Genomic DNA, 17,306 nt, shown 5'->3' on the forward strand with positions numbered 1-17,306 from the left:
AAGAAGAAGAAGAAGAAGAAGAAGAGAGAGAGAGAGAGAGAGAGAGAGAGAGAGAGAGAGAGAGCTCTGATATTTTCATAAGGACCAATATGACAATGGCGACTATATATCAGTAAAGAGAGCTTACAGCAATATTTTAGCATATGGATATTGGCATGCATACGCATATACATGTTATAACACACACACACACATATATATATATATATATATATATATATATATATATATATATAAAATATATATATATATATATATATATATATATATATATATATATATATATATATATATATATATATATATATATTATGTATATATATATTTAACACCAACAGCGCTGTTGAAGTACTGATTAATGCTCAGCGGGAATATATCCTATCACCCTTTCCATCTCCTGTTTAGATCTGGTTTCATCATCTGGTGTCTCCATCATGCTCACTTTCAATTTATGTCTAGAAAGATCCTTTTTGTAGGTATATTAATAAGAAATTTTCCAACGTAAATTGAAGATAGAATCTACATAAAAAAGCTTCCACTGCATTTCAGCGGCTTCTAAAAAGAAGTTAGGTTATTTTTTTGCTGAGGTACAATTCACACGTTAGAGTTAAAAGCCCTTTGAAAATTTCTTAACCAAAGCGCATTCTTTATCTTCATTTTGGCTCTTACCCATACTCAAGCTAATGAATCACGCTATTCCTTATACCAGTATCTCAGCAGTAATGGAAAATGCTTATAAAAACAGACTAGCGTTTGAGAGATCTCAGAATACAGTGAGCAATGAGTAAAACAAATTTTACAATCGACCATGTTACTGGCCCAGGAGGACTTTAACTTTTTAACTTTTAACTTACTAAATGGGACAAGAATTATAAGGCAGAAAGGCCATCTGCATCATTTTCGTCATTTTAGTGGACAAGACCTGTTCTGCCAATCAATTCTTCTTTGGGAATTTTGTTTCTGAAGTCTTTGGCATATAATGCTGGCTATATGTTCCTTGCTCCTTAATTTGTATATACCGAAAATCACTCAAGGAAGGGAAGGATTATCACAGCCACTTCTCAATTACTTTTCCGAATCTTACGGAATATATCATCACGCCTACATACAAGGAAACATTTCTAGAAGTAAATGCATGAAATATACATGTCTACAGAAAAATCATCGTGTTTATATGTATCTTTTCAATCGTGACTACAAACAGGTACCAAAATTTCAGTGGGATTTTCTGGTTTCCTGTAAACTTTCCAGCATGAATTTAGCTCTTGAGTTCCATACTGAGACGATCTTTAGAACTGAACTACCTCATTCTCCCAAGGTGAAGCGGCTACTTTTAGTCAAATGTTCAGACTAGAACCTAAAAACATCAGTGGTGAAAAAGGGATTTCAAAGTTAAATATCCCCTTTGGGGATGCCATTAAGATTTATTATAATCTCCTTCAAAGAGATTGTCCAAAAGTTGCTGGTTGAGATATCCTGCGCAAAAAGAGTAGGGAATATAGAAATACATTTATTATTAAACTAAAATTAAATTAAAAGGTAATGCTGCTTATTTTACTCTTGCACGTGTTTGTCTTCCTTGTTGCAGGACGAGCCTCATCTGACTGTATCTTGGATTTTCGCTATACTCATCAAATATCTGCTCTCTCTCTCTCTCTCTCTATGAACATCTTGCTCTTAACCTCCCTTAGAATATTTACTCTCCCTTCTTTTCTCCTTTTAACAATAAAACGATTTTCTCTACAAGTTTTCTTACAAATTTCACTTTCGCACATACACACACAAATATATAATATATATATATTATATATATATGTATGTATATATATATATATATATATATATATATATATATATATATATATATATATGTAATATATATATATATGTGTGTATATATATATATACATACATACACGCACACACACATATTCACAGTTATTACGGCCATTTGTATTTGTTGTCGAGTCATGTTGCCTTGTTGTCTTTGGGCAAGAATTTGAAATTACTTTTGTACCTTTTGATTAATATTACCACTTAGTTTCTCAGCCCCATATATATTAATCTGTATAATGTTTATGACCTGACATAAAAAGTGTGCTAAATTTTCTCCAGAAAATGCAACTCACCTTTGCTATAAATATGCCATAGTGCACTTCACGTGGCGCACTGTAGGCAATGCTAAAGTTTTTTGCAGAGTCCCATCGGCCCCTAGCTGCATCCTCTTCCATTCCTTTCACTGTACCTCCGTTCATGTTCTCTTCCTTCCATCTTACTTTCCACCCTCTCCTAACAATTGTTTCACAGTGCACCTGCGAGGTTTCCTCCTGTTACACCTTTAAAACCTTTTTACTCTCAATTTCCCTTTCAGCGCTGAATGACCTCATAGGTCCCAGCGCTTGGCCTTTGGCCTAAAGTTTATATTCCAGTTCCAATAACAACATGATGTTTTTAATTTCGTCTGTGGGACTTAAGGGAATCCCTTGTTGTTGTTTTGACGTCTCAGAACATTCGACCTCCTGCCATACGGTTGCGCTGCTTATAAACTTCCTGTTTATACCTTGACTCCTTTCCACTGCAAACTTATTTTCAACTTGATCCAATCACTTTACAGCTGTTGTTGTCCCTTGGCCATCTCTAGCGAGTTTTATTTCTTCGCTTATCTCCCACCCTCATTTTTGACTGATCTCGTGAACTGTCTGAACGAAGATCTCGTATTCTGAATGGATTCAGTTCGTTCGGTGCAGTTTAATTTTATGGCTTTGAGTACATTCATATCTACGTCTCCGAGGATTTCTGTCGGAAACGTAATGGAACATCTCACTTCTATCAACACTTTGAGCGCCCAGGATGCTCCCAACTTGTTTCGGGGTGATTAGTTTGTTAGGATTATTCAATATTTCTCAGGGAAATTGAGCGTATTGTTTTAATGCATCAATATCCTTTTTTTTTTCACCCAATTTATCAAAGTGCTAATGTAGCCTTCTTTGATGTATTTTCTTTTGTCGCCTTCCTCGATGGTATCGGATCTAATGCTATCCATCTGATAACATACACCACACCATACTTTTCCTGTTAAAGCCCAACTTTGGAATCCTCTCCCTGCTTCTTTTTTCCTGACTCTTACAACTTTTCAATCGGTTTGAGGAAGGTCTATGTTACTCCATACGTGATTAAGTCCCGTCCTCCACCTTCGTCCCCCCCCTTTTTTCTTGAGAGGCCATATTTATCCTGTTCTCTCCATAAAAACCATAATTACGATTACAAAAACATTTCGAATAAATGCTGTACAGTCGAATTCATCTTGCAAACAAATGATAAAAAAGGCCCTTTTGGACCCTACCTTAACTTCCGGATTAGAAGGTCCACGCCATGCCAGATACGCACGTTTGCAGAGCAGGTCAATGCGGATCAGCCGCCCCAAGCTCTCTTGTTTTATTGCCATTAGGATTTAATGGAAGGTCTGAATGAAAGACAGTATAAAGGATTAAGTAGCCCTTTCATGCATTAATTTGCAGAGCAAACTTCGGGTGTTTGATGAATTAGACTATAGTTAAACCAGCTGTAATCGCGAAGGAGGGAAGTCAGCCCAGATGGGAGTTCCAGTTAATTACACTTAATCTATCCCTGGACTGGAAGGAGTAATGATGTATATAAATCGGCAAAGGGAGAAAGGTACTCCGGACGACCATCTTCAGCGAGAGAGAGAGAGAGAGAGAGAGAGAGAGAGAGAGAGAGAGAGAGAGAGAGAGAGAGAGAGAGAGAGAGAGAGAGAATAAAACTGACCAAAGAAAGACGACCTTCCCCAAACTGGAAACTTCCAGGACGAGAAGCGAAATTAAGCCGCAGGAAGCGAAGGCATTGTCAAAACCCTTTTCAATTTCCTTCTCCAACGCCGGCGAAGAAAAAGAACCCTTACGAATGCAATCGTCTGGTGAGATCTATTGCAGAGAGAGAGAGAGAGAGAGAGAGAGAGAGAGAGAGAGAGAGAGAGAGAGAGGACGCCACCGACTGTCGTAATTGGGTTATTTCATATTTTTGCAATTTTCCCAGCGCTGGAAAGCAGCCGGGTGTGTGTGTATTTTCCGGTGTCGAGGAGCGTCCAGTCATGTCTTCCAGACATTCCATGAGCATGTAGCCTCTGCTCAATAACTCATGTGGGGTAATTCCTGATGATAAAAGATAAGAGATGCTGTAAAGAAGATTGTCGAAGCTAAGTCGAGTTTTTGGTAATATAAGATGAGTTTCTCTATTCACATTTCTCTTTTGAATTTGGTTCTAATATGCGTGAATAAATTCTTCAGGAATGGTTGAAGTACTTAGTATTCTTATTGCTATTTGCATTAATGAACTGTGGGTGAGCCCAGAAAAATTAGGTTTATGGAATGGAGTTACGGCTAAATTCATTTACCAAGATACTCAACCTATTTTAATTTAATGGGCAAGACACATTATTCTATATACTCATCAACTTTCGTTTTCAGTTTCTTACATTTCAAAATCTCTCCCTCTCTCTCTCTCTCTCTCTCTCTTGGTTCTGGAACTTCAAATTGTCATTTCTCATTTCATTTTAATTCTGACCTTTTACATATAGCTTTCTCTCCACCTGAAAGGTCGAAAGAAACAGTTTCCTCAGTAAGACTGTTAGTGTATCATGGCAACTTGCTTTTTCTGCAGTTGAGAAATGTCAGGTGGAGCTGCTACTGCGCTTGAATATCTCAGGAGACATTTCTGATCATATGCTATTCTCCAAGAAGTCTCAGAGATTTGCGACCCCATTTACAAAATCATTACAGGTATAACAGAAAAAACGTCTGTTGCACCCAAACGTCTTTGTGGGAATTACTTTCTTGAGTGCGTGCGTGTCACACACACTGTATATATATATATATATATATATATATATATATATATATATATATATATATAATATATATATATATATATATATATATATATATATATATATATATATACATATATATATATATATATATATATATATATATATATATATATATATATATATATATATATATATATATATATATATATATACACATGTTAAAGGTTCTTTCTTTTTCTGTTGTATGTTTTTAGTTTCTCACTTCTTACCTTGATTTCCTCTAAGTGTGTCCTTCTGCATGCTATCGCTGATGGTGTACTATCTCTCTTAGATTAATTATTTTTAGTATTGATATCTCTCAGAAAGGCGTATAAAGACGGGATCGGTAATTTCTTCACTTTAATTAGTACTTAGTATTATAAAGATCAGTACAAAATTAACAAGTTACAGTGGTATAAAACGAAATCACTCTGGAGTAATTAACTTGACTCAGTCTATATGGGGAACACGGAAGCGAGGGGAGACGTACTCTCCCTTGAAGGACACAGTTCTGATCTGTTCTCTCCTGGCGATCTCCAGCCTGTTGGACCCCCAGAATTCTTGTTATTTGCAATCTCCACCTCCTTCTAGTCCTATTGGAAGGATTTATCAGCAAGGCCCCCCCTTCAAATAGTTGACTGGAAGGACTGTAGTGGGTGTGATTCAAATCTCTCCTTAGAGGACTTGATTGGAGGTGATCTTAGGAGGGTGTGTGAAAGAGCCCTCCCTAGTATGTTTGATTGGAGGTTGTAGAAGTACATCACTTTGTCCAGCCCCCAATTTCCTGGAATTTCCATGAAAATGCCTCCTGTGAAGGCGGGGTTATAGAACCAGCTGCTGTAAGCTTTTTGGCTGTGCTGACTCATGATTTGGTTAACTTAATCGCGAGGCCACTACTTCCAACTTTTATGACTGTTTTTATGGCTTCAACACGATATACTGCTTTTGAGTTCATGCAAAAATCCTGCCTCGATCAGCGTATTGGAATCACGATAATAACAACAGCTTTTAGGCATTATCACTGTGCTCTCTGCCTCTCTTTTTATTCTTACGTCTCTCTCCTCTCTCCTAACTTTTTCTCTTTTCTATATTTCTCTCTCTCTCTCTTTTCTTTTCTATCTAATTTCCCTATATATTCTACATCACAACATACATATATATATGTATGTATGTATGTATACACACACATTATATATATATATATATATATATATATATATATATATATATATATATATAAATAAAGACAAAATCCACGTCCTTTACTAAGCCAAGGGCGACAGTCGAAAGGCCTCGCAGCACTCCAGTGTTTCTCTTTCCTTCGTGGATTTTGTCTTTATTTATATATTCATCACGTTCCATATTTTCGTGATTCAGTTATACATTTTATATATATATATATATAATATACTGATATATATATATATATATATATATATATATATATATATATATATATATATATATATATTTATATACATATACAAAGACACACACACACACGCGCACACACACACCAGACAGTCAGTAAATAGGTCTAGTCTTTACAAGCACATACCAAATACCGTCCTGTGAACATGGTCAAGAGCACAACTTAAGAATTTCATGTGGTTTTGAACTCACTGAATGCACACCAGGGACATATCATTATAAGTTCAGATCCTCTTCCGTGGCTTGATCCCTTCGAGAGCATCCCTCAGACTTCCCTTTATTAAAGGATGAAAGACATCAAAATCACAGAAGGATTTTTATTCATTTCAATATGAAGGAGTGAAATGGTTTTTTAATAGCTGTTATAAAATGATAAAAAGCTACAGAGCTGGATAACTATCACCTATTCAATCACATTGCTCGCAGAAGGTTCGTAAGAGTCGATAATGATGTGAATTTACAATTACCCCCACTTACACATTGGATTACATGCGTAAATGACATTATTAAAACTGAACTATACATATGGCGTTCCTGCTATCAAGACTACTGATACCCAACACAAAAGGAAACCGAGATATTTTTAGCTCGAGCAAAAGATGGTAACAATGACAGAGCGACTTTATTTTCATGTAAGGAAGGCGATGACCTATTCCTTATACTAATAAGCTATAAAATGCATTTGTTATTTCCACTTTCGCATTCCGTTTTAGTTTTCTGTAAAAGAAAACTATTGTGCCGGCTTTGTCTGTCCGTCCGCACTTTTTTCTGTCTGCCTCAGATCTTAAATACTACTGAGGCTAGAAGGCTGCAAATTGGTATGTCGATCATGCATCATCCAATCATCAAACATACCAAATTGCAGCCCTCTAGCCTCGACAGTTTTTATCTTATTTAAGGTCAAAGTTAGCCATACTCATGCTTCTGGCAACGATAAAGGATAGGCAACCACCGGGCCATGGTTAAAGTTTCGTGGGCCGCGGCTCATACAGGATTATACCAAGGTCACCGAAAGATAGATCTATTCTCGGTGGCCTTGTTTATACGCTGTAGTGGCTGTGCAGAAAACTCGATTGCTCCGAAGAAACTTCGGAGGACTTTTTACTTGTTTCTTTTTCCCGTTCATCATTCATCAGCCCTGAGCTATTTCAGAGCAATAAGCCGGCCTTCACCTTGACACAGAAAAGATGAAATTAACAGCAAACATGTTCAACATTTTCAAAAATAATTAAATCAGGTACAAAAAACCTATATATGGAATCTATTTATATATGACTTCATTAACCCGGGTTTCACTAAAACAAACATTCCATTACTCTGTGATGTTTGGTTAAACTCTTGTGTTATTTGAACAAGTGGAAATCTGTTCACTTTCAGCAGGGGAAAATGATTACGGCTTTTTGTCAACTGAACAATTTGGAGTTCACATCTCTGAAGTAGGTGTGTAAATGTTCCATCAACCGTGAAGGAGCTGGTGTCATTAATCTTTGGAATTGTTATGAAATTCAATGCTTTTGTAGAGTGTATGGTAGACGTTATGGATCTTTCATATAGAATATAAATTATATATATATATATATATATATATATATATATATATATATATATATACACACACACATATATATATATATATATATATATATATATATATATATATACACACACACACACACATATATATATATATATATATATATATATATATATATATATATATATATATATATATATATTTATATTTTACTAACAGGACCTCATTCAAACTGGATGGTATCTAATGGAGCATTTATTCAGAAAAATTACAAGCTCTCTTGGATAATTGATAATGAGGACTGTTTATCCAAGAAAGCTTGTAATTTTTTCTGAATAAATACTCCATTAAATACCATTCAGTTTGAATGAGGTCCTATTAGTAATTCTACTAATGCACAGGACGATTGTGTATGTGATAAAGTATATTTATATATATACATACTGTACGTGTACATATATATATGTATATTATATATATATACACACACACTCATAAATATATATATATATATATATATATATATATATATATATATATATATATATATATATACATATATATATTCGACCCCACACCATTCTGAGAAGCCAGGTAGAGCAATGCATATCTGCATTTCAGAAACATTAACAGCTTCATAGCCTTATCGGTTCATAACCTAATCGGTTCATAACCTAATCACCGCATATGTAATTCATACAGAATAGAAGAAACAATAATAAAACAATCACATCTACGTATATCATGGTACCATAGTCCCAGAAAGGAAAGGAAACGTTAGAACTCTCAGAGTACCATTAGGTCACTTTTAAAAGTTTTTTCTCCCAATATACGACGGTAATTCAAAAGCACCTGGTCTTGCCTAGCGAGAAGAATTACATTTCCAAATGACTGTGCATAAACACTTCTTGCATGACTATACTGAAGAACACAATTGTTTGCCTTTACTACACTGAAGAAGAGGCCTTTGAAGTTACAAGGTGCAAGGAACACCCCAAAATGAACAAACAAAAAAGGATTTAAATGACTGAATATCTGCCACAGAAGGATATGAATCCCACAGAAATTCGTGAAGACTTAGCCAATACTTTGGTGAGTGCTCCTGTTCCTATGCCCATCATTAAGAATGTGGCTGCTAAATTCAACTGAGACAAGGTCAGCACAGATGATGACACTCGAAATCAACCACGGACACAAAAGTGGATAACAATCGTTTTATGTTTCTTTTTTTTTATACCAGACGTAAAACTGTCAACAGAGCAGCGACCCAATTCATTATTGACTGGTTTGGTATCCTCAATTTTTGACACCCATCTCTGGAGTGAGAGTTCTGTCTGCTACCTTGAATGATACCCGCCAGAGGGGATGCAGACCAGAATGGCAATTTCCAGGATACCCCTAACTCGTTTCCAAGCTGATCCAGGCAATTTCGACTTGAGGTAAGTACCTCAGGATGAGAAGGGATTTTATCACTTTTAAGCTGCCTCAGAGATTCTTAGCACGTGCTGGAAACATCACGGTTCTTAATCTCCCAAAAATCCAAGCAAGTAGCATTTTTTGTAAGCAAGGTGATGGCCCGTATGTCTCGAGATTCTGAGGTTGCTATCCAGTAAGACTACTTGGAAAAGGGTGAAACCATCAGTGGGCAGGATTATTTATAAGAACTGCAATGTTTCTCTTGTAATGGAAAAATCTTTATTACTACACCTAAACCAACCGTCGATTCTTGAATCATCTCTCACGGGGAAGCTGGACCAGTGCCTATTCTTTGCATAGCAAAGTTCAGGTACTTGATGAATAAGACTTTGTTTAGAGAAATCAGCTGACGAACCCAGATGATTACAGCTGATATCCTAATGGAAGTGTAAAGTTAATGATAAGTGACTTTTAAACCTTGAGTGGATGGATATAAAGACTGGATTGACAACCATGTTTCCATTGGTTTATCTGCGAGAGAAAGAAAACTCGGCTACGGAAAACTTACGCCATAAATAAAAAAAAAAAACCCCGACCTTCAACAGAATACTTTAGACGGAATTTAAGTTAAAGAAGCGAAGTATTGTCAAAAACTTCATAACTTCATTCTCAATCGCCGACGGAAAAACAAGACCGATAAACAATCCTTATAAATGCAAAATCGTCTGATAAGATCCATTGCAAAACGTGTAGGTGGAAGAACGCTGATTGCCGTTAAGGTGATTGGGTTAGACCCGGACGGCACCTCCGCTCATATTATTTTTCCTAACCCTGTAAGAAATGCGCTCGCGTCGTTTCTGATCCTGGTGGGCGACCAATCATACCTTTCTAGTCTAGAAGGGCAACCAATCAGGTTTTTTTTTTTCATTTATCTCTGCGCATCCCACAATTCAAGGTTGTACAATCTTCCGTGATTACGGCTGCAGTATAAGAGAACGTGGATGCTATGTTGGGGAAAAACGATGAAGGAAGATGCAAGAAAAATGGGACTCCAAGAAAATGGACGAATATATATATATATATATATATATATATATATATATATATATATATATATATATATATATATATATATATATATATATATATATATATATTGTCAATCTGTTTACTGTATGATGTCATGGTGCTTTTATACATATAAATCTATCTATCTATCTATCTATCTATCTATACACACACACACACATACACACACACACACACACACACATATATATATATATATATATATATATATATATATATATATATATATATATATACACATACATACAGATTTATATATATGTATAAAAGCGCCATGACATTTACTGTTCAGTAAGCAAACTGAAAATTAACTGTTTTCATATCCTGAACTTCTTTCTGCTCTCTATTTAGCCAAACTTGCAATAAGTAAATTCAAGAAATAATGAATAGATTAGTTTAACACGCGTCATTCATTATTCATTTTCACGACCGGTAGCAAAGAACTCTAAATTCTCTTTGAAGTAAAAGAAAATGAAATTTCTGTAGGCGGGCGATGGCAAAATTCGTTTAGTGGGTCACCTAAAATTACTGTAACAGAATTTGCGGGAAATTTAGTTTATCTGAATATTCTTTTCGGTATATTTGTCCTTCTTTTTCTATTTCTATTACTAAACTTCTAAGTTTTTTTTCTCTCTCTTAGTTCTTGGCTTCCATAACTCTACCTTTCACTTTTCATTTTAACCTCTGATTTTCAAATGTACATTTTTTCTCCTGAATTCATTTTGGATTGCTAAGTATCTTTCTTTGAATGAAATACTGATCACAAAATTATCTTTAATTTAAAATGTATGGCAGGCCATTCTTTGCTTTCCAAAGGAGCAGACTGCTTGAAAAAAAAAAAAAATGAATGGCCAAAAGTGTCAGGTGGAATTGCTAATGCACAGAAAATCTGAGACTTGCGCCTACCTATACATGCTACCCTGGAATAAGCCCTAGACTTTTGTTATAATTCCAGAAATGATTCCAGGTTTGGTCTTCTCTATATCCGTAAGTTAGACCTTCTTAGTTGAATAGCACACTTCCTCGGGGATCTAATCCTTCTATAACACAGCAGAGACTTCCCAATGGGTCTAAACTTCTCAGTGACAGCAAAAGATTTCTATATGGGTCTCAACTCTTCTAGTGCATATGGACCACTTCCGGTGGCTTACTGATTTTAGATAGTTAGTGCAGATCTTTTTTTTTTTATTATTTTTTTCTAAGCGCATGCTAGACTTTCCCGTGGGCCTAAGATTTTCAATTGCATATCTAACCTTCCTGTGGCGTGTTCACAGGGGGTAATTGTGTAACATGGCATCATATAAATATAAATAAAGTTCCTATTGTATTAAATACAATAAGAGTCAGCACGTACTAAGCGTAAGTAAATAATGACAATGATATTACTGGTGAAAGATCCACACCGACGTAAGCACAAATATATATTTAAAAAAATGTACAACTAGAGCCTTCTCATTATCAATCTCAGGTTGTTATACAGATTCGAGCAGGTTCTCGAAAGTTCTCGCTGTACAGATATTTTTAAATATATATTTACACCTATGTCAGTGTGGATTTTTTCTTCACCATTCCAGTGACTCATTTGTTTATGAGATTTTTACAAATGATACTACTCATAAAAATACTTCAGTTGCTACTACTACTATTATTAACGATAATGACACTTGTATATAAAAGGAAAGTGACTGTGATGGTATTAATACCCAATACAGCGAAAAATACCCGAACAATAATATCCTTCAGAAGTAAACCGGAATAATGTCTATCTAGAGCAGTGCTCCACGTCTGTCTTCCAAACAAAAGATGCCAACAAAGAAGGAACGAAATTCTTCTCTAACAAAGGTGATTTATAAGTTCCCTAAGGCGGTCTACTGTATAGCTTCTTCAGAAGTCAAGATCCTACTTCTTTTCACTGACTAATAATATCTCTTCTTCTCTCTCTTTCCATCACAGATATACAATGAATGCAATTAATGGAATGGAAGCCATAGAATTTAGGCCAAAGTCCACGCGCTGGGACCTATGACGTCATTCAGCGCTGAAAGGGAAACTGAATATAGAAAGATTTGAAAGATCTAATAGGAGGGGAACCACACCGTTGCACTATGAATCAATTGTTAGGAGACAGTGGATACCAAGATGGGAGAAAGAGAATATGAACGGAGGTATAGTAAAAGGAATGAAAGGGGTTGCAGCTAGGGGCCGAAGGGGTGTTGCTAAAACCCTTAAATAATGCCTACAGTGCACCTCAGGCACTAAACCCGTACGGGGTGAATACAATTTATAAATGAACTTATAAATATAATAAAATAGCCGCGTGAATAATCTAATTCGGTGGAAGAACCTTAAGGGAAAGAACCTTATTAAACTCTTCCACAAAACTGGGCATTTCAATAATTACCATTCCATTGTTGTGTGATTAAGTCAACACTGTTTCCCGAATTTTATAGGCAAATAAATTCACGTTTCATTACAGAGAATTATACTGGACACATTGGGTCGTGTGCAAACAGTCTGTCGAGTGCTGAGGGATTCCATCTCTCTCTCTCTCTCTCTCTCTCTCTCTCTCTCTCTCTCTCTCTCTCTCTCTCTCTCTATATATATATATATATATATATATATATATATATATATATATATATAAAAATATAAAAGTTTATAGAAACGTAAAAATTGTGGAAAATAAAGGCTATGTTTCAGAGATCAAACTGTCTCTCCTCAGGAGAGAGCAGTTTGGTCTCCGAAATATAGCTTACATTTTCCTCATTTTGGCGTTTCTATGGGCTCGCTTGTATTTGATGGAATTCTGTTTAACAAAAATATTTCACAGATATATATACAGTATATATATATATATATATATATATATATATATATATATATATATATATATATATATATATATATATATATATATATATATATATATATATATATATATATGTACACACAGACATACATACATGTGTGCATACATATCCAAAATATGCTTAAAAATTCTACCTTCCGGTTTTCAGCAAGTATACTGAAGATAAGGTTCCTAGAGCCACGACGCACAACGAGGGTGTTCAAGTAATCCATGTGCATATCGAAATTTGGGCCATACGGCCCAGCGCTGGGACAAAGAAGGTTGTTCATCATCTGGCATTTCTCTGGGGTCAGCAGTTCTAGTACTGACCTGAACCAAAGTTGCTGAGCTTCGTTTAACCCGAGTACCAATGGTACAGTAAACGTGATAGTGCTCTGGGCAGTGTGTGTGTGTGTGTGTGTGTGTGTGTGTGTGTGCGTGATTGTGTGTAGTGTGTTTGTGTGCGTGAATGTGTGTGTGTAGTATGTTTGTGTGTGTATGTGTGTGCGTATGTGTGTGTGTACTGTGTATTTGTGTGCGTGATTGTGTGTGTGTACTGCGTGTTTGTTTGCGTGACTGTGTGTGCGTGTATTGTATGTTTGTGTGCGTGATAGTGTGTGTTTGTGTGCGTGATTGTCTGCTTTGTGTGTTTGTGTGCGTGATTGTGTATGTGTGTGCACTGTTTGTTTCTGTGCGTGATTGTGTCTATACTGTTTGTGTGTATTGTGTGTTTGTGTGCGTGATTGTGTATGTGTGTGCACTGTTTGTTTCTGTGCGTGATTGTGTCTATACTGTTTGTGTGTATTGTGTGTTTGTGTGCGTGATTGTGTGTAGTGTTTGTGCGCGTGAATGAGTGTAGTATGTGTTTGTGTGCGTGCTTGTATGCGTATGTGCATGAACACACGACTAACTGCAACTTGTCGGGAATATCATCGAAGACAAGTTTCCTTATTCTGCGAGAAGGCAGTGGAAAAACTAGGAAAGATTCAGAGGAGTCATTCTTACCTGTGTTGGCGTTGCTTGAAGAAGAGGCTGAAGAAGAAGAAGGAGAAGAAGAAGAAAAAGAAGGAGACGCAGAAGGAGATGAAGACTCTCCTGGAGTCACGGACGAAGCTGCCTTCGGACCATCTTTGGAAGCAGCGGCTGAATCGAGCTGGGCTTTCAGTTCCTTCAAGTTGAGAAGTTGGCGCACTTCTTCGTCAGAGCCATACTGAAACGAATCAGATTAATCAATAAATTAATAAAAGAATGAAAACTTCAGAAAGTTAAATAAGCACACAAATTAATAATTAAATGAAAAATTCAGAAAGTTAAATGAGCACACAAATTAATAATTAAAAGAAAAATTCAGAAATTTAAATAAGTACACAAATTAATAATTAAAACTTCAGAAAGTTACCTGTTATCGTTTAACACAAGCTTACATTTCGTTAAATTCCTTTATTTTTCTTGTTCTAAAAACTTAATGCAATATATTAGTGGACAACAGAGGACATTTGTTTAATGTTTCTTTTTAACTATTCAATACGTAGAAATAGTTTTATACCGACAGAGGTAATTAACACTTATAAAACAAACTTCCATTGATTTTTAATGTATCTGCCACCAATACATGTGATTGAACGGGAATGATAACTGACTGATTATTATTTGAAAAAAATGGCGTCAATGCGACAATGATCTTCAAGGCAGTACTGTGCGTACTTGCAAAGGCCAATGAAATGATGTTCTTAAGCACTATAAAATACCATTTCAAGTATATGCCATTGTTATGACTAGATAAATACACAATACAGAAATTACGGGAAAGAAATTACGTCCATTGCACATATTATATAACTACGTCATATCCAACAGGAGAATCACTTGATGTCACTGCTAGGAATATATCTCCTTCATTTAACTGACCTAACAAGAACTCAGATTTACGCTGTACAGAATTTATGACGAGTATCTACTTGGTGTCCATTCCTTGCTATGGTAACGGCGTCACTGTATTTACCACTAAATTCCTCTGCATACAATCTGCTGTGTTTACGGTATATTTGCCAATGAACTCATAAATATCAGGTTTATGTTACAGGTTGAAATCTCCATCGAAAGAATATTGGCACTGAAATTTAATCAACTCGACAATGGAGCACATCCCACCAGTCCGCAAGGCTTTTGAGAGGCTTTCTGGACAGACAGACAGACACAGACAAACTAACAGAAAAGAAGCAAACCGGGACAATAATTGTATTCATAAATATCCGACCTACTCTACTGAATATGTGGAATGATAATTCAATTTACTGATGGACTTACCAAACGTTTTTCCCTTTATTTTCAGAAATCATAACTACAAATTGATTTTCATCTGATGTGTGCTTATTGCAAGGCAATTGAAACACTTGCAGAATATCATGCATCACGCCGAAGTATCAGTTCTAAAACTGAAGCGACTTAAAGTTACAGAAGTTGGGCAGTTATGAAGAAAGTGACCAAATGGAAGCAGTGAAAACTGTGTGGAAGTTAGGCAGTTATAAAGAAACTTACTGAATGGGAGAAGTGAAAACTGTATAGAAGTTAGGCAGTTATGAAGAAAGTGACCAAATGGAACCAGCGAAAACTGTATAGAAGTTAGGCATTTATGAAGAAAGTGACCAAATGGAAGCAGTGAAAACTATATGGGAGTTAGGCAGTTATGAAGAAAGTGACCAAACGGAAGCAGTGAATCTGTATAGAAGTTAGGAAGTTATGAAGAAAGTGACCAAATGGAAGCAGTGAAAACTACAGAAGTTAAGATTTATGAAGAAAGTGACCAAATGGAAGCAGTGAAAGCTATATGGGAGTTAGGCAGTTATGACGAAAGTGACCAAACAGAAGCAGTGAATTTGTATAGAAGTTAGGCAGTTATGAAGAACGTGACCAAATGGAAGCAGTGAAAGCTGTATAGAAGTTAGGAAGTTATGAAGAAAGTGACCAAATGGAAGCAGTGAAAACTATATAGAAGTTAAGAGTTATGAAGAAAGTGACCAAATGGAAGCTGTGAAAACTGTATAGAAGTTAGGCAGTTGTGAAGAAAGTGACCTAATGGAAGCAGTGAAAACTATATAGAAGTTAAGAGTTATGAAGAAAGTGACCAAATGGAAGCAATGACAAAATATAGAAGTTACGCAGTTATGTAGAAAGTGACCAAATGGAAGCAATGAAAAAATATAGAAGTTAAAGAGTTATGAATAAAGTGACCAAAATGCAAGTAATTAAAAATATAAACTGAAAATCACTGCAGCTGGGGATACAGCAAAGCACCAAAGTCTCCCAACTGGTTGATTATCATTATGAATTACATCGTGTTCCCCAAACATCCACAGAATTCCTGTGCTCGGTACGTCCTGTGGAGAGAAAAAAAAAAAAAAAAAAAAAAAAAAAAAAAAAAAGAACTGACACGCCGAGATCATTTCCCGCCAAAGAGAGGATTCTCTTGCAGCAATCAGGAGTGTTTGTTATTGGTGTGCTTTTGTAAGTCTTCTGTTTTCCCAAAGTTCAACAACCTCCGGTCTTCAAAAAATGATGTTATCGCTTCCTTAGGAGTTAGGTAACAGTTTGCTACGTCTTGGCCCCCCCCCAACCTTATTTTTATTATCAGGGTCGATCTAGATTACAGTAAACGTTTGCATACGTGTGTCATTAACCTCCTCTGGAAAACAAATGATATTTGGAAAAAAGGAAGAAGAAGAAGAAGAAGACGAAGAACAACAACTACATTCAACAACAATAACAATAACAATATAACTACTCAGTCACTAAACAAAACCAAACAGGATAGAGAATACCTTCTGCATATATTAAGTTTGTTCTTATTAACATTGCTTACAAAATCGACGGCGCCGAAAAGTCGCGTCGCTTTTTTTCTCTTTAATAATTAAGAGATGAAAAATGGTTTGGCAGGCGAGAAATCGTCGTCGATGAGCGCCGCAATCTAATCACAGAGAAGGGCTTAGCAGGTTTCATCTGAACCCAGCAAAGTGTTTTCAAGGTTTTTTTTTTTAATACGCATATTGACGAAGAAGCGTAGTTTTCCAATAATTTTGGAGCCTCTAATGAAAATCAGTCTTAAT

General features: G+C 35.8%; 1 protein-coding gene across 2 annotated transcripts in view; it reads right to left on the minus strand.

Moving 5' to 3' along the window:
* The window catches only part of LOC136848611 (uncharacterized), a 272,631-nt gene that overhangs the window by 57,952 nt on the left and 197,373 nt on the right, over window positions 1-17,306 (minus strand). For both annotated transcript variants that reach the window (XM_067120993.1, XM_067120992.1), the window contains exon 4: window positions 14,209-14,413. In XM_067120993.1, coding sequence (XP_066977094.1) covers window positions 14,209-14,413 — 205 coding nt within the window. The remainder of the gene's footprint in view (window positions 1-14,208; window positions 14,414-17,306) is intronic.

This window comes from Macrobrachium rosenbergii, chromosome 19 (genome assembly GCF_040412425.1).
Source record: "Macrobrachium rosenbergii isolate ZJJX-2024 chromosome 19, ASM4041242v1, whole genome shotgun sequence".
Lineage (NCBI taxonomy): Eukaryota > Metazoa > Arthropoda > Malacostraca > Decapoda > Palaemonidae > Macrobrachium > Macrobrachium rosenbergii.